Genomic DNA, 23130 nt, shown 5'->3' on the forward strand with positions numbered 1-23130 from the left:
GACTATGTTTGCTGCTATTGTAACTATAAGTGTGGCTGTTGGTTTGATATTTTGCTTCTTGTCCCCAGAGGAACGCTGTATCGTTTGGATTAAATTTAAACTTGGATTAATTCAGATCTGACGATATCTAATGAGGACTTATTGAGTGGGCTCGGCAGTTCATTATCAATCCTTTAATCAATTGGAAGAGATATGATCTTATTGAAACATTAAGATTCTGAGGGGACATGATATTAGGTACCTGGAAAGAAATCCCTTCATCTCTGTCTTAAGTAGGAAACCTCTTATTCTGTATTTGTTTCCCCAATTGCTAGATTGACATACCAGCATTTCCCTGTGGAATCATCTGTAAGTCACGTGTCTATCTCTTAAATGTTCCTAATGTATGTCTCTACCACCACCCCCAGCTGTACATTCCACGCACCCACCACTGTCTCTGTAAAAATAAAAACAACCTCTGTCATCCTCCCTGTACTTTACTCCAATCACCTTAAAGTTAAGGTCCCTTGTATTAGTCATTTCCACCCTGGGAAAAAGTCCACTCTATCTATGCCTCTTGTCTCATACACCTCTATCAAGTTACCTCTCATCCTCCTCTGCTCCAAAGAGAAAACCTCGAGCTCACTCAACCTCTCCTCATAAGAGATGATCTCTAAAGCAGGCATAATCCTGGTATGGTAAATGTTTGCACTCTTTTGAAGCTTTCACATCCTTACTATAAGGCGTTATCATCTGAACACGACACTTCAAGTGTGATATAACCAGGGTTTTATAGAGCTACAACAGTAACTGTTGGCTCTTAAACTAATCTCCCGTCTAATGAAGGCTAATACATTATACAGCTATTACCCTGTGCAGCAACTCTGTGGCACCTATGAACGTGGACGCCAAGATCCCTCTGTTGCCCCACAAGGATCCTGCCAATAATCATATTCTGCCTTTAAGTTTGACCTTCCAAAGTGAATCAGTTCAGATTTCTCTGGATTGGTTTAATTTTTGTTTTGATTCTTCAGGTGAAACTTGTGGAAGTGAAAGACTCAGATCACAGCAGTCCTTGTCAACAAAGCACTCAGCTGGAGTTTGAGCTGCTGCCTAGCGGAGGGGCTGTCGAAGGTACCCCAGGTGTACAGACAGGTAAAGCAAGAGGCCCTTCCAAAACCAGCCACAGCCCTCTTTATTCCATGTTTCTCAACAGCCTTGAAGTGGTCAACGCCAGCCTGCAGAGCAGTGGAGTTCTGCCAGTGATTTTTCCCTCTAGCTAGTTTTCACGCAGTTCATAAAGCCAACTGCGCCAGAGACAGTCTAAAGCAGCCCATGAACCTGCATGGGGGAGAGAACCTGTGCACCAAACAGAAGGTACAGTCTCCACACAAACAGTGCCAGGGGTTCAGCAATGAACCCTGCTCACTGGGTGTTGCCGAGGTTTCCTCACCCACTCAGAAAACTTCCTGTGAGGCTGTCTGTGTGTGTGGATGTGCTAGTGCGTGTATGTGCACACACATATACTGACCTCCGCCATGCCTCTGACACCACAGACAGTACTCCCACTCTCTGAATGAACCGGAGGGGTTACAGGTATGATCCTGGTGAGGCTCACACCCAGTGTGTTTTACCAGAAGAACACTATGTTGTGGTGTTAGGCCAGTATCTCAGAATCAGGTTTATTATCGTATGTCTTGAAATTGTTTTACTGCAGCAGCACAGTTCCAGACACAGAAATTAATTTAAGTTACAGTAAGTCAGTAGACAGAGCAAAATAGTGAGGTGGTGTTCATAGGTTCATTGTCCATTCAGAAATCTGATGGTAGTGGGGAAAGAAGCTATTCCTGAAACATTAAGCTTGGACTTCAGACTCTCGTACTGCCTCCTTGATGGTAGTAATGAGAAGAGGGCGTGGCCTGGATGCTGAGGGTCCTTAATGTTGGATGCAGCCTTCTTTGGGGCATCACCTTTTGAGGATGTCCTCAATGGTGGGGAAGGTTGTGACGTAATTGAGCTGGCTGAGTAAACAACCCTCTGCATCCTGAGCATTGGAGACGCCATACCAGACAGTGGTGTAACCAGTCAGAATGCTTTCCACATCTGTCTGGGCCAGTACTTGCCTGTTGCTAAACAGATTATCACATTACCATTAGCAGGAGCTTACGGTATGTCAGTTTGCTGTTGCAATTCGCTCGGTCCTACAGGAGCTACCACAGCAATGTTTGCTTCTTCAGGTGCATGGGTCACAAGGCCCTGTATCAACATAGGAGGTTCCACAGCAGAGTGGGGCAGAGGCAATGGAAGGTGTGTAACACACACAGAATGCTGGAGGAACTCAGCACGGATTACCATCAGCATATAGCCTGTGTAGCAACACAGGTCCCAACACACTAGACCGCTGTTACACTAAGATAAGGAATGCATACCTTTCCATGCCCAGACCATATTTCAGGAAATCTGATCGATTGGCTGTCTCGTCTGCATGCAGGACAACAAAGAGGTGGTCACGGGAGGCAAAGGAGAGGCTACAGGATTGCTTCAAGTCGGTGGACTGGGCTGTCTTCAAGGGCAACTGTGGATCTGAATGAATACACCCATGGTTGTCACGGACTTCATCAAAATAGTTGTAGATGAGTGAGTGTGTCCCACAAAATCATTCAGAGTCTTCCCCAACCAGAAGCAATGGATGAACCATGAGATCCACAATCTGCTGAGGGCCAGATCAGAGGCATTCAAGTCTGGCGACCAGTAAAGTTGCAAGAGGTCCAGGTACAATTTCTGGAAAGCCTTGAGCTCAGATGGGGCACCTGGCCAAGTACCAAAGACCAGTGCTGGTCAACTGGCCGGACTGTTCACTGAGAGCTTTATCCTGTCACTTCGGCAGCCTGAGGTACCCACCTGCTTCAAGCTGGCTTCATTTGCACCAGTGCTTCAAGCGAACATGGTAACCTGCTCTAATGGTTATTGCCCAGTAGCACGTACATCCAGAGAGGTTGGTGATGAAACATATCAACTCCTACCTGAGAAGAGGCTTGGATCTGCTCCAGTTTGCTTACTGGCACAATGGGTCTGTACGAGATGCCATTTCATTGGCTCTTCACTCAACTCTGGAACGGTACATTTCAGTAGGTCAAATTTGAAGACAGAATATAATACTAATGTTAAGACTCTTGGCAGTGTGGAGGATCAGCGAGAGCTTGGGATCCATATCCATAGGACACTCAAAGTTGCTGCGCAGGTTGACAGTGTTGTTAAGAAGGTGTATGGTGTGGAGGCCTTCATCAGCCATGGCATTGACTTCAAGAACCATGAGGTCATGTTATATAAGACCTTAGTTGGACTCCACTTGGAGTACAGTGTTCAGTTCTGGTCATCTCACTACAGAAAGGATGTGGATACTGTAGAGTGCAGAGGAAATTTGCCTGGATTGGAGAGCATGCCTTATAAGAATAGGTTGAGTGAACTTGGCCTTTTCTCCTTGGGCCAACAAGTAACCTGATAGAGATGTATAAGATGATGAGAGACATTGATCACGTGGATAGCTAGAGGCTTTTTTCAGGGCTGTAATGGCTAACACAAGGGGACATAGTTTTAAGGTGCTTGGAAGTAGGTACAAGGGGGATGTCAGAGCTAAGTTTTTCGCACAGAGTGGTGGGTGCATGGAATGCACTACCAGTGATGGTGATAGGACTGGATACAATAGGGCCTTTTAAGAACCTCTTAGATAGGTACATGGAGCTTAGAAAAATAGAGGGCTATGCGGTAGGAAATTCTAGGCAGTTTCTGGAGTAGGTTACGTGGTCGGCACAACATTGTGGGCTGGAAGGCCTGTAATGTGCTGTAGATTTCTATGTTTCTATCTGGACGGCAAAGATGTATACACCAGGATACTCTTTATCAACCACAGCTTGGCATCAATACTATCATCTCGTCAAAGCTAATCAACAAGCTTCAAAACTTTGGCCTCAATACCTACTTGTGCAATTGGATTTTTGATTTCCTCACTTGCAGACCCCATTCGGTTCAGATTAGCAACAACATCTCCTCCACAATCTCCATCGGCACAGGTACAGCACGAGGCAGTGCGCGCAGTGCGCTACTCGTTTTACATTTATGACAGTGTGGTTGAACATAACTCCAATGCCATATTCAGCTTTGCTGAAGACACCCCTGTTGTAGGCCAGATCAAAGGTGGGGATGAACCAACATAGTGGCGGGAGATTGAAATAACATCAACCTTTTATTCAATGTCATGGAGACCGAGGAGCTGATTATAGACTTCAGGAGGAGGAAACTGGAGGTCCACGAGCCAGTCCTCATTGAAATGTCAAAGGTGGGGAGGGACAGCCGCATTGACTTTCTTGGTGTTTTCAATTCAGAGAACCTGACCTGGGCCCAGCACATACAGGGCCTATAAAAATATTCACTCCCCCCCCCCCCCCCAGAAGTATTCATGTTTTATTTCTTTGCAACATTGAATCACAGTGGATTTAATTTGGCTTTTTTGTCACTGATCAGCAGTAAAATACTCTTTCGTGTCAAAGTGAAAACACATCTCTACAAAGTGATCTAAATGAATTACAAATATAAACGACAAAATAATTGACTGCATAAGTATTTCAGAGATTAAGGGACATGGGGCTTTACTCTTTGGAGAGAAGGAGGATGAGAGGAGACATGATAGAGGTGTACTAGATAATAAGAGGAATAGATAGAGTGGATAGCCAGCACCTCTTCCCCAGGGCACCGCTGCTCAATACAAGAGGACATGGCTTTAAGGTAAGGGGTGAGAAGTTCAAGGGGGATATTAGAGGAAGGTTTTTTACTCAGAGAGTGGTTGGTGTGTGGAATGCTCTGCCTGAGTCAGTGGTGGAGGCAGATACACTAGTGAAATTTAAGAGACTACTAGACAGGTATATGGAGGAATCTAAGGTGGGGGCTTATATGGGAGGCAGGGTTTGAGGGTCGGCACAACATTGTGGGCCGAAGGGCCTGTACTGTGCTGTACTATTCTATGTTCTATGTATTTAGTAGAAGCAACTTTGGCAGCAATTACAGCCTTGAGTCTGTGTGGATAGGCCTCTATCAGCTTTGCACATCTGGACACTGCAATCTTTCCCCATTCTTCTTTACAAAACTGTTTAAGCTGTCAGATTACGTGGGGATTGTGAGTGAACAGCCCTTTTCAAGTCCAGCCACAAATTCTCAGTTGGATTGAGGTCTGGACTCTGACTTGGCCACTCCAGGACATTAACTTTGTTGTTTTTAAGCCTTTCCTGCATAGCTTTGGTTTTATGCTTGGGGTCATTGTCTTGCTGGAAAACAAATCTTTTCCCAAGTCACAGTTCTCTTGCAGACTGCATCAGGTTTTCCTCCAGGATTTCCCTGTATTTTGCTGCATACATTTTATCCTCTACCATATAAGCCTTCCAGGGCCTGTTGCAGTGAAGCATCCCCACAGCGTGATGCAGTCACCACCATGCTTCATGGTAGTGATGGTGTGTTTTTATGTGCAGTTTTTGGCTTACGCCAAACATAGCGTTTAGTCTGATGGCCAAAAAGCTCAGTTTTGGTTTCACCAGACCATAGAACCTTCTTCCAGCTGACTTCAGAGTCTCCCCCATGCCTTCTAGCAAACTCTAGCCAAGATATCATGTGAGCTTTTTTCAACAGTGGCTTTCTCTTTGCTACTCTCCCATAAAGCTGTGACTGGTGAAGTACCCGGGCAACAGTTCTTGTATGTGCAGTTTCTGCCATCTCAGCCACTGAAGCTTGTAACTCCTCCAGAGCTGTCATAGGTCTATTGGTGACCTCCCTCAGTAGTCCCCTTCTTGCACGGTCTGTTCCAGGCAGATTTACATCTCTGCCATATTGATGATTGACTTAATTGTACTCCAGGGGATATTCAATGACCTAGAAATGTTCTTGTATCCTTTTACGGAGTTGCTTGGGATGTTCTTTGTCTTCATGGTGTAGTTTTTGCCAGGATACTGACTCACCAGCAGTTGGACCTTCCAGATACAGGGGTATTTTTACTACAATCAATTGAAACACCTTGACTGCACACAGGTGATCTCCATTTAACTAATTATGTGACTTCTAAACCCAATTGGCTGCACCAGTAATGATTTGGTGTGTCATATTATAGGGGGTGAATACTTATACAATCAATTATAACCATATAACAATTACAGGCCGGAAACAGGCCATCTCGGCCCTTTTAGTCCGTGCTGAACGCTTACTCTCACCTAGTCCCACCGACCTGCACTCAGCCCATAACCCTCCATTCCTTTCCTGTCCATATAGCTGTCCAATTTAACTTTAAATGACAATATCGAACCTGCCTCAACCACTTCTGCTGGAAGCTCGTTCCACACAGCTACCACTCTCTGAGTAAAGAAGTTCCCCCTCATGTTACCCCTAAGCTTTTGCCCTTTAACTCTCAACTCATGACCTCTTGTTTGAATCTCCCCCACTCTCAATGGAAAAAGCCTGTCCACGTCAAATTATTTTGTGTTTTATATTTGTAATTAATTTAGATCACTTTGAAGAGATCTGTTTTCACTTTACGAAATACTCTTTTTCTGTTGATCAGTGTTAAGAAAGCCAAATTAAATCCACAGTGATTCAATGTTGTAAAACAATAAAACATGAAAACTTCCAAGGGGGGTAAAGGTGCTATTGTGAAGAAGGCATGACAACACCTCTGCTTCTTTAGGAGTTTGCGACAATTAAGCGTGACATCTGAAACTTTGATAAATTTACGTACACGTGTGGTGGAGAGTATTTTGACTGGCTTCATCACAGGCTGGTATGGAAGCACCAATGCCCTTGAACGGAAAGTCCAACAAAAGGTAGTGGATGTGGCCAAGTTCATCACAGGTAAAGCCCTCCCAACCATTGAGCACGCAGGAAAGCAACATCTATCAGTAGAACCCCAACACACAGGTGGTGCTTTCATCTTGCTGCTGCCATCAGAAAGAAGTACAGGAGCTTCAGGACCCACACCTCCAGGTTCAGGAACAGTTATTACCCCTCAACCAACAGGCTGTTGAAACAAACTTCATTCGACTTCTCTCGCCCTCATCACTGAACTGTTCCTACAACCAGTGGATCCACCTCAAGGACTCTTCATCTCACGTTCTCGATACTTATTGCTTGCTTGTTGCTTATTGATCTATCTGTCTGTAACCCTCTCACCTTTGCTAACAGCCACGTGATTCAGCGGTGAGAAGGCCACCTTTTATAAACAATATACATCCAGGGTCAGAATGATTTGGGGTTCAACCAAACAGGAATGTTGTGATGTTCCAATCAAAGAAACCTCGATTTGAGCGAATGCTGTGTAAATACTGTCTATGCACGATCATCTGTCGGCAAGAAATAACAGATCTTACACCACATAAAATGATAAAGTATATTTACTAATTTCAGCTTTATTAAACAATTACTAGCAAAAAGAAAAGAAAATAAAAATGGCCCGATCAAGGATCTAGTGCTTTCCCAGCGTATGTGATGAATAAACTCTTCTTGGACTTCCAGCTGAGTGTAGATATCAATTACAGTGGCATGCAAAAGTCTGGGCACCCCTGGTCAAAATTTCTGTTACTGTGAATAGCTAAGCGAGTAAAAGATGAACTGATTTCCAAAAGGCGTAAAATTAAAGATGATGCATTTCTTTAATATTTTTAGAAAGAAAACTTTTTTATTTCCATCTTCTACAGTTTCAAAATAACAAAAAAGGAAAAGGGCCCCAAGCAAAAGTTTGGGCACCCTGCATGGTCAGTACTTAGTAACACCCCCTTTGGTAAATATCACAGTTTGTAAATGCTTTCAGTAGCCAGCTAAGAGTCTTTCAATTCTTGTTTGGGGGATTTTCGCCCATTCTTCCTTGCAAAAGGCTTCTAGTTCTGTGAGATTCTTGGGCCGTCTTGCATGCACTGCTCTTTTGAGGTCTATCCACAGATTCTCGATGATGTTTAGGTCGGGCGACCGTGAGGATCATGGCAAAACCTTCAGCTTGCGCCTCTTGAGGTAGTCCCTTGTGGATTTTGAGGTGTGTTTAGGATCATTATCGTGTTGTAGAAGACATCCTCTTTTCATCTTCGGCTTTTTTACAGACGGTGTGACGTTTGCTTCCAGAATTTGCTGGTATTTAATTGAATTCATTCTTCTCTCTACCAGTAAATGTTCCCCATGCCACTGGCTGCAACACAAGCCCAAAGTGTGATTGATCCATCCCTGTGCTTAACAGTTGGAGAGGTGTTCTTTTCATGAAATTCTGCACCTTTTTTCTCCAAACATACCTTTGCTCATTGTGGCCAAAAAGTGCTGTTCAAAAGGTTCAAAGCAACAACTAAACAAGCCTGATACATTTTGGAAACAAGTCCTGTGGACTGATGAAGTTAAAATACAACTTTTTATTAGCTACGAAAAGTGTTTACAAGCTGTAATACTTGCCAAAGGAAGTGTTACTAAGTACCGCTCAAACTTTTGCTTCGGGCTCTTTTCCTTTTTCGTTATTTTGAAACTGTAAAAGATGGAAATAAAAAGGTTTTCTTGCTTAAAATACAAATGTATTAAAGAAATGTGTCATCTTTAACTTTATGCCTTTTGGAAATCTGTTCATCTTTTACTCGCTTAGCTATTCACAGTAACAGAAATTCTGACCGGGGTGCCCAAACTTTTGCATGCCACCCGTATAAGCGACATTTCAATGGCAAACTCTGCCATTGTTATAATTAGTTATAATCGATACCTGTGCCTGCCTGGAAGTGACAAGACTTTGCCCTCTTTGCCTCTCTTTGCCCTCCTGTAGGACTCATCAAGAGGCAGAAACCGGAGAGGTTGGGGCCAGAGTCCATGAAGGGAAACAGCCTCCTGAAGGAAGAAATGGTCAAGGAAATCACTCCACTGGGATCCATCCGGGGAGGTCATGGAGCAAGGGTTGACGGCAGCCCAGTGGCCGGTGCTGTGACTCTGGTGGGTAACTGAATACACTCTTGTATGCTTCTCAGGACCGTAAGACATAGCAGTGGAATTAGGCCATTCTGCACCGCCATTCCATGATGGCTGATTTATTATCCCTCTCAACCCCATTACCCTAACCTTTCATGCCCTTACTAACTTATTAACCTTCACTTTAAATATACCCAATGACTTGACCTTCACAACCATCTGTGACAATGAGTTCCACAAATTCACCACCTTCTGGGTAAGTGAATTCTTCCTTATCTCTGTTCTAAAGGAATGTCCTATTCTGAGTGCATCCTAGACTCTTCCACTATAGGAAACTTCCACTCTTGTCTTTCAGTAAAGTATAAAGCAGAGGCATCCGTTAGTCTTGCGAGACCGTGGATCTGCGCCTGGAAAGTCTTCACTCTCCAGGGCACAGGCCTGGGCAAGGTTGCGTGGAAGATTAGCAGTTGCCCATGCTGCAAGTCTCCCCTCTCCACAACACCAATGTTGTCCAAGGGAAGGGCATTAGGACGCATACAGCTTGGCACCAGTGTCGTCGCAGAGCAATGTGTGATTAAGTGCCTTGTTCAAGGACACAACACGTTCCCTCGGCTGGGACTCAAACTCACGGCCTTCAGGTCGCTAGTCCAGTGCCTTAACCACTTAGCCACGTGCCCACACAGTATTCGTTAGGTTTCAGTGAGATACCCCCTCCCCTCAGTCTGAACTCCAGGGAGTTCAGGCCCAGAACCATCAAATGCTCGTCATACGTTAATCCTTTCAATTTCAGGATCATTGTCGTGAACCTCCTCTGAATCTTCTTTAAAGCCAGCACATCATTTCTTTAATAAGTAGGGGAGTTTTTTGCATAGTAGGGGAATTAAAGGTTATGGGGAAAAGGCAGGTAGGTGGAGAAGAGCCCATGGCCAGATCAGCCTTGACCTTACTGAACAGCAGAACAGGCTCGACAGGCCAGATGCCTACCCCCGCTCCTGTTTCTTATGTTTTTATGTTCTTATAAGGGGCCCAAAACTGCTCACGATACTCCTAATGTGGTCTGACCAATTCCTTATAAAGCTTCGGCTACATCCTTTTGTATTCTATTCTTCTTTTAATGAATGCGAGCATTGCATATCCATTCCTTACCACCAATTTAGCCTGCAAGTTTACCTTTAGGATATCCTGCACAAGGATTCCCAAGTCTCTTTGCATCTCTGATTTCTGAATTTTCTTCCTGTTTTGAATAGTCTGCACATTTATTCCTTCTACCAATGTGCATGACCATGCACTTCCCGACACTGTATTCCATCTGCCATTTCTTTGCCTATTCTCCCAACCCATCTTAAGTCCTTCTGCATGCTCCCTGCTTCCTCAACACTACCTGGTCCTTTTGGATTGTCCACAAACTTGGTCACAAAGTCATCAGTTCCGTCACCCAGATAATGGAGTGTGGTTTTACCCAGTTAAAGTGGGAATCACACTCTGAACTCAATTACAGGGTTCCCCAGTCATTAGCTGTAGCCATATGCTTCCTGTCCATGTTCACCTTTCACCCTGAACGTATGTCCTCTTGCTCTAGTCTCACCCAACCTCAGTGTTTTTTGATTGTCCCCACAGATCATTTCATCACGTGAGGTAGTACAAGGGAAAACAATAACACAATGCAGAATAAAGTGTTACAGGTACAGAGAAAGGCAGACAATAAGTTGTAAGGTCATAACGAGGTAGACTGTGAGGTCAAGTGTTCTAGGGAAATGCTGAGTCCTGTGAAAACAGCAGGGTAAAAGCTGTCCTTGAGCCTGATGCTGCTTGTTTTCAGATTTTTGTATTTCGTGCCCAGCGGAAGAGGGGAAAAGAGAGAATGTCCAGATGGGTGGGATCTTTGATGATGCTGGTTGCTTTACTGAGTCAAAGAAAGCATAGACAAGAGTCCATGGAGGGGAGGCTAATTTATGTAATGTACTTCGCTGTGTCTACAGCTCTGCACTTACTTGTGTTCCTGGGAACAATAGTTGTCATACCCAGCTGTGATGCATCCTGATTACGTGCTTTCTATGGTGCATCGATAATGTTATTGAGGGCCAAAGCCGACAAACAGATTTCTTTTAACCTCCGGAGGAAGACGAGGTACTGGTGAGCTTTCTTGACCATGACTCCTTTGTGGTTGGCCCAACAGCCATTGGTGCTATTCTCTTGAAGCCCTCGGCCCTCTTGACAAACATTCCCAGCAGAAGGGTGGCCAAGCTGGACTGGCAGGGAAGTTATCCAGTAAATTCGACGCTGGGGAGCTGTTATATTGAGCAGCCGTTGACGAGGGGGCAATAGGGAAAACTGAACACCAACAGTCTGTGCAATTTTTTGCAGGGTTTGGGCGACACACTGAATAGGGTCCAAGCCCAGGAGGTGAAGGCAGTCACGAGTGGGGCCAGTTCCATTCCAATGCTGGACCTCTCCAAGGACGGGGAGACTGAGGACAAGGGAGGGGTTGTGGAATCCATGGACGACTGGGACGCAGAGGTCGGCGATGACTTCAGTCTCTTTTATGACAGCTACTCTGTGGATGGGAGAGCAGACTCCGACAAGTCCAGCAAGGTGAGCCCAATTCTTTGACCCCTGACATCGCTCCCTCCCTCCCTTCCCCCACCAGCCCCGTGCCCCTTTCTTTACCACACTCCCTCACTCATTCCCACCCTTTTGCTAGACCTCTCCCTCTTTCTCCCTCCCCTCTCCCCTTCCTTCCCTCCCCCTCTCTCCTCTTCTCTCCTTCCTCCTCCCACTCTAATCCTTCCCTATGCCTCCCTCCCAATGGCCACCCTCCGATTCGATGCCTCTGTCTCACTTCACTCCTCCTTCCCTACCTTCCTCTTCTCATCTCCTTCCTCCCTCGCCCCCCTTGCTTCCCTCTCCTCCCCCTTCCTTCTCCCCATCCACCTCCCTACCTTCTCCTTCATTCCCCCAACTCTGTTCCTCTCTTTCGCTCCCACTTCCCATCGGCCCTCTCCTCCCATTTCCCCTCCCTGCTTCCCTCTCTCTCCCCTCCTACTCCTCTCCCCATTCTTTCCCACACTTCACTTGCTCAATCCTCTTCTCTCTACTTTGCATCTCTCTGACTTCTATTCCAACATCTGTTTGCTCCTCGCTTGTCTTTCTCTGACATCAACTTTCTCCCCACTCTCTTTGTCTCTTCCCTGACTTCTCCCTCTCTCCATCCCCATCCCCCTCCTCCCCATCCACCTCTCCCTCCCGCCTTCCCCTTCCACCCTCCCCTCCATCTCCCCTTCCGCCTCCCCTCCCACCCCCTTCTGCCCTCCACCCCACTCCCCTTCCCTCTCCCTCCCTCTCCCCATCCTTCTCCCTCCCCATCCCCCTCACCCTCCCACCTCCCCTTCCACCCTCCACCCCACTCCCCTTCTGCCCTCCCCTTCCCCTCTCCCTCCTTCCCCTCTCTCTCCTCCTCTCTCCCTTCTGCCCCTCTCTCCTAACCTTTCCACCCGCCACCCCTCTCCTTGCCCTTTACCCACCCCTTCACCCCCCGCTCCATTTTGCTCCCTCTATCTTGCTCTCTTCGTTCCACTCTTTTTTCCTTTTCACACCCTGTCCTCCTTATTCCCCCATTCCCCCTTCCCCCTTCTGCTCTTCATCAGTGCCTCCTTCCCCATGTTACCCCTCCACACCCCCCTCCCCACCCTTCGTTCTTCTGAGGGGAAACAGGGTCTGTTGTGATTTTCACTGAGCAAACCACCTCTTACCAGGGACAGCAGCAGGCCCAAGGTTTGTGGGCTCTTCTCCCCCCACCTGGCTCTCCTTTGTTAGACAGACATATCACCTGACAATGTTTCCTTTTCCAGACCGAGGGTGACATAGGAGAGGACCGACTTAGTGATGTAGAAGATGACGAGGAGGAATTGGAAGGTTCTGGAAACCTCTCTGACAGGGTATGTTCCTGGCACGTGATATCTCCTGGCAGGGTTTTTAAAGATGAGCTTTATTTGTCACATGTACATTGAAGTATACAGTGGAATGTGTCGTTTGCATCAACAGTCCGAGGATGTGTTGGGGGCAGCTTGCAAGTATTGCCATTCTTCCGACTTACTAACCCTAACCTGTACACCTTTGGGCCCTGGGGCACACAGAGGAAACCTAAGCAGTTATGGGGGAGCATACGAACAGCAGTGGGAATTGAACCCCAGTTGTTGCCACTGTAAAGCGTGATGCCCATTGCTACGCTAACGTGACTCAAAGCTGCAACTCCCCTCACGGTATCAGATACCTGGGTCTAAGGGATGGGGAGGTGGTGCAGCAATCTAAAAGCATTACCCCCTATCTAAACTAATTGGGAAATCTGAAATTGCTCTCTGCTGAAAGGCAGAACCACAGTCAGGTTTAATGTCACTGGCATTCTGATGAGGGAGAGGGAGAAGTGGACAGCCCATCATCGTGCCCGACACCGGCCCCCTTAGGCCTGAGTCGACATAGTAGGAGTAGTAGTAGTAGTGGCATAGTTCACGAAGTTTGTTGTTTTGCGGCAGCAGTACAATATATAAAAATAAAAACTATAAACTCCAGTAAGTATTTATGAAAAATAGTTTAAGTAAGTAGTGCAAAAAGAGAGGGAAAGAATACCGAGGTAGTGTACATGGGTTCATTGTCCATTCAGAAGTCTGATGGCGAAGGGGAAGAAACTGTGTCTTCACCACCACCTTGATACCAATGAGAAGAGGGCATGGCCTGGGTGATGGATGCTGCCTTGTGAAGATGTCCCAGTTGCTCGGGAGGCTCGTGCCCATGATGGAAATGGCTGAGTTTGCAACTTTTGCGGCTTACTTCTATCCTGTGTGGTGGCCCCTCTATGCTAGACGGCGGTGCAATCAGTTAGAATGCTCCCCACAGTATGTCTGTAGGTGTCTGGTGACATACAAATTCTCCTCACTCTCCTAATGAAGTATAGTCACTGTCATGCCCTCTTTGTAATTGTGTCAATATGTTGGGCCCAGGATAGATGGTGACATCCAAGAACTTGAAACTGCTCGTCCTTTTTCAGTTCTGATTCCTTGATGAGTACTGGTGTGTGGTTAGGCTGAAGTTAACGATGCAGTTTATTTATTTAGAGATTTTAGCAGCACAGTAACAGGTCATTCTGGCCCATCAAGCCCACACCACCCAGTTACACTGTATATAACCAGCTACCCCATATGTTTCTGTAATGTGGGAGGGAACTGGAGCACCTCGGGGAAACCCACATGGTCACATGGAGAACGTACAAACAGCGGTAGGAATTGAACCGGGGTTGCTAGCGCTGTAAAGTGTTACGCTAACTACTACGCTTGCGTGCCGCCAGGTCCCTCCCTCTGTTTTATTATTATTGGCAGTTGACTGCATCTACTCTAGTGAAGGGTAATGTGGGGGGAGAGGACTGTTAGGCAATACTAGTGGCCGAGCTAGAGGCCATCGGTGAAGGGTGAGAGGGATCATTTTCACTGAGGGGCTGGTGAGAATGTGGAATGAGCCAGTGGAAGTGGTGGATGCAGATTTGATTTCAAGATTTAAGAGAAGTTTGGTGAGTACATGGATGGGAGGGCCATGGAGGGCTTGGGTCCAGGTGCAGGTCAATGGGACTAGGCAGAATAACAGTTCGGCACAGACTCGATGGCCCATATGGTCTGCTTCTGTGCTGTAGTGCTCTATGATTTTATGAGCTAGTTAAATTGCCCACACTGATCACAACATCCCCAATGACCATATTGACTACACTGACCATGCTGACCCCTGTACCGACCTAACCACCCACTCTGCCCGTTCCGTCGGGACTGTCCACACCAGGTACACCATCCATGTTTGCCACTCTGACTGCTGTCTTGTCTCCATACCGATCTAACCTCCCACTCTGCCTGTTCTTTCTGGACTGTCCACACTGTCTGCACTGTCCATGTTAGCCACACGGACTCTTACCTCATTTCCACAAGATTCCAGCTCTATAGTGATCTATAGTGTTCCGTCTATACTGTTCATACCAGCTACACCATCTATGTTCACTGTACTGACCGCTGCCTGGTCTCTGCAGAGCTCCTGCTCTATATCGATCTGACCACCCACTCTGCCCGTTCCGTCTGGACTGTCCATGTTCACTAAACTGATCACAACATCCCCAATGACCATATTGACTACACTGACCATGCTGACCCCTGTACCGACCTAACCACCCACTCTGCCCGTTCTGTCGGGACTGTCCGCACTGGTTGCACTGTCTTATCTTCACCACACTGACTGCAGTCTCATCTCTGCAGAGCTCCAGCTCTAGTCTGAAGAGAAAAGGGAAGAAGAAGTGGAGGAGTGAGAGCCCTTGGGTGAAACCCAGCCGGAAACGCAGGCGCAAAGACCGTGTGAAGCCAGGGAAAGGAGGAGGTAGGTATGTGTGTAACCAGGAGCCCTGCCAGGCACTGTGCTGCACCATTTCCTTGTGCTCGTGAAACTTCTCATTGGTTGTCTTCCTGCCTTTGGCTCCCCCCCACCCCACCCAGCAGATTCGAAATGAGCGGCCTCGCGAGTTGTCCAGTCAGCTTTTCATTTCACCCAGCTCAGATGTTTCCCAAAGGGAGCAACAAAGACTTCCTTCTCATGGATTTAACTCCACTCATGAATGTTCCTATGATTTTAAAAATTAGCTTTATTGGTCACATTTATATCAAAACATAGTGAAATGCGAGATTTGTGTCAATGACGGACACAGTCTGAGGAAGTTTTGTGGGCAGGCCGCATGTCTCGCTACACTTCTGGTGCCAACATAGCGTGTCCACAACTTACTAACTCCATGAGAATAGGTTGAGTGAACTTGGCCTTTTCCCCTTGGAGTGACGGAGGATGAGAGGTGACCTGATAGAGATGTACAAGATAATGAGAGGCAATGATCGTGTGGATAGTCGGAGGCTTTTCCCCAGGGCTGAAATGGCTAGCACGAGAGGACATAGTTTTAATGTGCTTGGAAGTAGGTACAGAGGAGATGTCAGGGGTAAGTTTTTTACACAGAGTGGTGAGTGCGTTGAATGGGCTGCCGGCGGTGGTAGTGGAGGCGGAAACGTTAGGGTCTTTTAAGAGACTCCTGGATGGCTGCATGGAGCTTAGAAAAATAGAGGGCTATGGGTAAAACCTAGGTATTTCTAAGGTAGGCACATGTTCGGCACAGCTTTGTGGGCTGGAGGGCCTGTATTGTGCTGTATGTTTTTTCTGTTTCTATGTTTTTCTAACTCAAATGTCTTGGGAATGTGGTTGAAAAGCAGGGCACCTGGAGGAGCCAGGAACTCGGGTCGCTGACGCTGTAAAACGTTATGCTGACTGCTGTGGTACCATGCCGCACCGTACCCTGAGGCAGCAGTGCCCAGGAGGGACAGTTTGTGATGGTGTCCTGGGGACTGGGTATACTGGAAGGAATTCAAAAGTAAGGGTTATAAATCAAGGTTGATTGGGATATGAATGAGATGAAGGAGAGACAAGGCAGAAACCCTTACCACATTTCACTAGATCTTAGTATGTCTTTGGTTCCTTAAGGCTGTCATAGTCGAGGAAGAGGCAGGGGGGTGTAGTAGGGATACGATCCCATTACCTTTTAAATGCTGCAGGTGGCATGAGTATCAAATAGCCTCTGACAACCAAGTCCAGCTCCTGGCCTTTGCATGTAGCTTAGCCACTAAGCCAAATAGATTCGTTTCTACTGACAGGAGAAGGGGCAAAGGTGGGTTACTGTCGCCTTAGAACCACTCGCTTCAGGAAATGGAGCTTATCAGCCGTGTTTGGTAGCTCATTTAGGAGAAGGAAAACTGCCTTGTGGCTATACCCACTCATGGGGGAAGTCTTTGGAAGTAAACACCGAGGGAAAGGGAAAAATGCGGAGCTGGAGTCCCTAATGCAGCCCAACGTTGAGTTCAACGCGGACTGACAATCCTGCAACTGCCCTGGTGCCAAACTATTATCAGTCCCTGCCATTCATTTGGATTCATCAGAAGGGGAGTCTGCTGCTTGCTCTCCATATCATACCACCCCGGCTTTCGCACTGGCTTACGTATCAAATGTAGACAGCTGGAAAGCGATATCCATGATCGAGGGCTTCGAAAGACTCTCCTTGCACCCATTGTTGGATTCATCTTGGATAAAGCAAGAGATTGCTTGATTATACAGATTGGTATATGTCTGCGAGGTAATATTGCATGCAGCTTTATAAGCTCTGGTTGGACCACACTTGGGATGTTGTGTTCAGCTCTGGTCACCTCATTATAGGAAGGGTGTGAGAGCTTTAGAGAGAGTGCAGAGGAGATTTACCAGGATGCTGCGTGGGTTAGAGAACATGTCTTATGAGGATAGGTTGCACAAGCTAGGACTTTGCTCTTAGGAGAGAAGGCGGACAGGAGTTGACTTGATAGAGGTGTGCACAACAAGAGCCATGGATCAAATGGACAGCCAGAGACTTTCCCAGGGTGGAAATGGCTAATATGAGGATCATTAATTTTAAGGTGACTGGAAGAAAGTAGAGGGGGATGTCAGAGGTGCTTATTACACAGAGAATGGTGGGTGCCTTGGGGACATTTGGAGACTGAGGCCTGGGTATCTGCTGCTGGATTCTGATATTTCTAATCCAAGGTTCTTTTTGGAAGTCAGGAAAGAGGCACAAAGCATGATCATCTTATTATGGTGTTAATAAGAAAGCTGAAAAACAGACAGTGATGGTGGTCTGATAAGTGACGAGAGAGAAAGAGAAGATGGCACTACTTCACGGTCGGCTCTTTTTACGCACATAGGTATGAAACGAAGTGTTGGGGTGGAGATGCGTCTCTTCCAAAGGAGGTATAAGGCACTCTTTCTCTCCGCTAGCCTACAGATTACCCTTGGGCAAGGTGTGGCACCTGCCTCGCCCCCCCCCCCCCGATCAGGGTCGCGTGAAGTCGTAGGAGCAGGTGGTGGATGGTCGTACAAGCAGCTAAAGTGTATCACAAGTCCAGGTTATGTGACCACTGACGCCAGGCAGACGATCTCTGAAGAGTATTGATAATGGCTGGGGCCACCCGTCTTGTAAAGACACTCTCCAGAAGAAGGCAGTGGCTAACCACTTCTATAGAAAAGTTTGCCAAGAGCAATCACGGTCAACGACCATGATCGGTTACGTCATACGACGCGGTACATATGGTGATAATAAGATAAGAAACATTCCGTTCAGAATTGCAGATAAGAGTCAGCCACTCAGATACCCCTGTTCAAATAATGCAAAACTAGAGAAACTTCCAGAACTTTCCAGAATCGTACAAATGGAACCAGTATATGTGTATACTGTGGCTACTAGGAAGCATACTAAATAGTTAAATTAATGTAAGTACTTTGAAAAATTTGAGCAGATAATTATTTGTTAAACTGCAAAGAAAATAACAATTAAACAGTCTATTCCAACACTGCTGACCACCTTCAACTGAAGATCGTGTCTTCCTCTTCAGCATTGAATTCAACGGGAGGAGGTAACCAGGCACAGAGCGAGTACACGGAGGTCCCTCTGGGCTCCTTGGATCTTCCCAATGACAGCAGCCTTTCTCCACAACCCACAGGTATCAGAATCTGGTTCATTATCAACCAACTCCAGAGATTCTGCAGAGATTCCATAAATCCAGAGCAATACACACAGAATACTGGAGGAACTCAGCAGTTCAGGCTGAGACCCTTCCCCAGGACGGGAAAGGAATGGGGAAAGGTGCCAGAATAAGAGGGGGCAGGTGACTGGTGAGACCAGGTGAGGGGGAAGGTGGATGGGCAAGCGGAGATGAATTGAGAAGCTGGGAGGTGACAGATGGAAGAGGTAAAGAACTGAAGGAGGAGGAATCTGTTAGGAGATGACAGTGAACCATGGGAGAGAGAGAAGGAGGGGCATTTTGTGTTTGTTGCTCAAGTTTATTATCAGTGGCTTCTATGATGTGAATTTTCTTCTGCAGCAGCAGTACAGTGCAGAGTCATAAAAATTACTATAAATAACAAAATAAATCAATAATGAAAGGAAAAGGTTGAGACTGTTTAAAAACCCCTCCTTGTCCCTTTGGATAGAAGAGGGTGGATTGGATTGACCCAAAATGGCAGCATTCAGACCATTTTGTTGAGGGGTCAAACTGCCAACCCCCAACACCTTATTCTGGCTTCTGCCCCCTTCCTTTCCAGTGCTGATGAAGGGTCTTGGCCTGAAAAGTTGCCTTCCATAGATGCTGTTGAATTGATGTAAAGAGATTACATTCGATTATATTAAACTAAAGTAGAGCAGACTAAATAAAATTGGGTGATCTGGTGTTATGGGGCAAGATTGAATAGCTTAGAACTTTATTCCTCAGAGTGTAGGAGAATGAGGGGCGATTTCAACGTTCAAAGTAAATTTATTATCAAATTACTTAATATATCACCACATACAACCCTGCGGTTCATTTTCTTGCGGGCATTCACAGCAAATACAAAGAAACACAATTGAATTAATGAAAGACCACACTCAACAGAATGGACAAACAACCAATGTGCAAAAGACAACAAACTGTGCAAATAATAAATAAATAAGCAACAAATACCGAGAACATGAGATGAACAGTCCCTGATAGTGAGTCCATAGGTTGTGGGAACAATTCACTGTTGGGGTGGGTGAGGTTATCCCCTTTGGTTCAAGAGCCTAATGGTTGAGGGGTAATAACTATTCCTGAACCTAGTGGTGTGAGTCCTGAGGTTCCTGTACCTTCTTCCTGATGGCAAAAGCTAGAAGAGAACATGGCCTGGGTGGTGGGGGGAATCTCTGGTGATGGATGCTGCTTTCCTGCTACAATGCTCTGTGAGTCCATAAGTTGCAGGAACAGTTCGGTGTTGGGGAAGGAGCAGGAGGAGAGCATGTCCTGAGTGGTGGGGGCTTTCTGATGTTTATATGTAGAACAACAATCAAGTAATTGGGCTCTAAACCAACACACTGGTGAGCAGTTGTCCTTCCCCAGCCCCCTCATCTCCCTCTGCAACACGTCCACTCTTCTATCTCTATTTCTTCCACATTCTTCACTTCCTCTCTTCCCTTCCTTTCACTTCTCTCTCATTTTCATCTTTCTTTCTCTCTCTCTTCCCTCTGAAAGTCTTATTTGTCTGCAGAGTATCTCTTTGTTTGTGCTTGCCTCTTTTTTTCTGCCTTCTGTCCCTTCACTTCCCTTACCCCTCCACTCCTCTTCTCTACGTGCGTTCCACCTCATAAAGTCAGAAGATAGTGGAGTGTGTGATGGCTCTGGGCCTGTACTCATTGGAGTTTAGAAAAATAAGGGGGGGATTTCATTGAAACCTGTTGGATATTGAAAGGCCGTGATAGAGTGGGTGTGCAGAGGATGTTTCCTATTGTGGAAGAATCTAGGACCAGAGGGGACACCCTCAGAACAGAAGGACATCCCTTTAGAACAGAGATGAGGAGGAATTTCTTTAGCCTGTTGATGGTGAATCTGTGGAATTCTTTGCCACAGATGGCTGTGGAGGCTGTCATTGAGTGTATTTAAAGTGCAGGTTGATAGGTTCTTGATTAGTGAGGGCTTCAAAGGTTTTGGGGAGGAGCTAGGAGAATGGAGTGTGAGGGAAATACATCAGTCATGATGGAATGGTACAACAGTCTTGATGGGCCAAACGGTCTAATTCTGCTCCTATAAGATCATTAGACCATTTGGCTCATGGAGTTTGCACTGCATTTCAATCATGTTTAATTTCTTTTTTCTCAACTCCATTCTCCTGCTTTCTCCTAATCCTTAACCCCCTTACCAATCAAGAATCCATTAATCTCTGACTTGGCCACCACTGCCCTCTGAGGCAACAGGTTTCACAGGTTTTCATTGTGGATGGGTGTTTGGGAGGGGAGGGGCTCGTGTTGCTGTTGTTTTGTTGCTTGATGTGTTCTGTGTTGTTCTTCCGAACGTTGTGAACTTGCTATGTTGGCGCTGGAATGTGTAGCAACACCTGTGGGCACACCCTATCAAATCCTTGGGTTCTGTTGGTTGTTGACACAAATAATGCATTTCACTGTATGTTCATGTGAATGATAAATTTGAATCTGATCTTGGAAGATATGTCAATGCTCTGAGTAATAAATTCCTCCTTTTCGTATTTCCTTCGTGCTCTTTCCCACTACTCCTTGCCTTCTCTCTCCTGTCCTTTCCACTTTCTCTCTCTCCATCACGTTATATTTGCAGTCTGAGATGGCACAGATTGTCACCTTTCATTCCATCATTCTGCTTATTATTTTTCTTCATTTCTTACTCATTTCCTTTTGAAATTTATTGAATCAGTTTGCACAGATTTTTTTTTCACTTGGTTTAGCAAGTTAATTAATCGCTTGGATATAATAGGCGGCATCTCCAAATAAATAATTAAATAGATTAAAATTAATCCTTCCTCTTCTTGCTGAGTCATTTGCCAATCCTTTTAGTCACTGATTTTTGGTTACCAACTATTCTACCGTAGAAACTGCCCATTTTGCCGTTGATGTTTAGGGCAGCAATGAAGCTAAGATTTTGCTCCCTCATGTTGTGGGAGGGATGTATGATTGAAATAAATTCTAAAATTCTCTGGCAGTGTTTAGGGCTCCCTTCACCATGCCAGAAGCTTCCTCTCTGCTCTCAGTACTGTCAGCCATGCAAGTGCCAGGTGAAGACTCAAGAATACTGTCAATACACCCAAATGTAGAGTCAGAATCAGAATCGGGTTTCTATCACTGGCATATGTCGTGAAATTTGTTGTTATGTGGAAGCAGTACTTTGCAATAAATGCTAATAAAAACTTTGAATTACAGTGAATATTAAGAAGTTAAATAAGTAGTGCAAAAGAAATATTGTGGTAGTGTTCATGGGTCCATTCGGAAATCTGATGGCAGAGGGGAAGAAGCTGTTCGTGAATCGTTGTGTGTGCCATCAAGCTTCTGTACCTTTTCCCTGATAGTAGCAATGATAAGAGGCCGTGTCCTGGGTGATGGGGGTCCTTAATGACAGACGCCACCTTTTTGAGGCATCACACCTCGAAGGTATCCTGGATTCTACGGAGGCTGGTGCCCATGATGGAGCTTATTTTAATTTGTGCAGTGTCGCCCTCCCCCCTTACCAGGCGGCGATGCAGCCAGTAAGGATGCTGTCCACAGTACATTTGTAGAAATTTGTGAGTGTTTTTGGTGACACACCAAATCTTCCTCTTTTGTGCCTTCTTTGCAACTGCATCAGTATATTTTGTCCAGAATAGTTCCTCAGAGATGGTGACACCCAGGAGTGTGAAATTGCTCACTCTTTCCACTTCTGATCCCTCTACCAAGGACTGGTGTGTGTTCCCTTATCTTACCTTTTTGAAGTCCATGATCAGTTCTTTGGTCTTACTAATGCTGAGTGCGAGGTTGTTGCTGTGACACCACTTAACTAGCTGATCTATCTCACTCCTGTACCCCTTCTTGTCACCATCTGAAATTCTGCCAGCAAAAGTTGTGTCGTCAGCAAATTTATAGATGGAATTTGAGCTGTGCCGAGCCACAGAGCAGAGCAGTGGACTCAGCACACGTCTTTGAGGTGCACAGTGTTGATTGTCAGTGAGTTGGAGGTATTATTTCTGGTGGGCACATACTGTGGTCTTCTGGTGAAGAAGTCAAGGATCCAATTGCAGGGGTTGGAACAGAGGCCAAAGTTTGGGAGCTTTCTGATCAGACCTGTCAGATGATTGTGTTAAACGCTGAGCTGCAGTCAATAAACAGCATCTTAGACATAAGACAAAGGAGCATGAGTCGGCCATTCGAGTCTGCTCCGCCATTTTATCATGAGCTGGTCCATTCTCCCATTTAGTCCCACTCCCCCGCCTGCTCACCATAACTTTTGATGCCCTGGCTATTCAGATACCTATCAATCTCTGCCTTAAATACACCCAATGACTTGGCCTCCACTGCTGCCCATGGCAACAAGTTCCATAGATTCACCACCCTCTGACTAAAAAAATTTGTTCGCATTTCTGTTCTGAATGGGCGCCCTTCAATCCTTAAGTCATGTCCTCTCGTATTAGACTCCCCCATCATGGGAAACAACTTTGCCACATCCACTCTGTCCATGCCTTTCAACATTCGAAATGTTTCTATGAGGTCGCCCCACGTTCTTCTAAACTCCAAGGAATACAGTCCAAGAGCGGACAAACGTTCCTCAT

General features: G+C 46.0%; 1 protein-coding gene across 7 annotated transcripts in view; it reads left to right on the forward strand.

Annotated features, from left to right (window-relative positions):
• LOC134346508 (histone-lysine N-methyltransferase EHMT2-like) overlaps positions 1-23130 on the forward strand; it is a 156231-nt gene that overhangs the window by 50549 nt on the left and 82552 nt on the right. For 6 of the 7 annotated variants that reach the window (XM_063047897.1, XM_063047893.1, XM_063047894.1 and 3 more), the window contains 6 exons: positions 1014-1134; positions 8801-8964; positions 11305-11532; positions 12789-12875; positions 15225-15342; positions 18414-18521. In XM_063047897.1, the coding sequence (XP_062903967.1) occupies positions 1014-1134; positions 8801-8964; positions 11305-11532; positions 12789-12875; positions 15225-15342; positions 18414-18521 (826 nt within the window). The remainder of the gene's footprint in view (positions 1-1013; positions 1135-8800; positions 8965-11304; positions 11533-12788; positions 12876-15224; positions 15343-18413; positions 18522-23130) is intronic. The other variant, XM_063047896.1, reaches the window with a different exon arrangement.

This window comes from Mobula hypostoma, chromosome 5 (assembly GCF_963921235.1).
Source record: "Mobula hypostoma chromosome 5, sMobHyp1.1, whole genome shotgun sequence".
NCBI classification, from domain to species: domain Eukaryota; kingdom Metazoa; phylum Chordata; class Chondrichthyes; order Myliobatiformes; family Myliobatidae; genus Mobula; species Mobula hypostoma.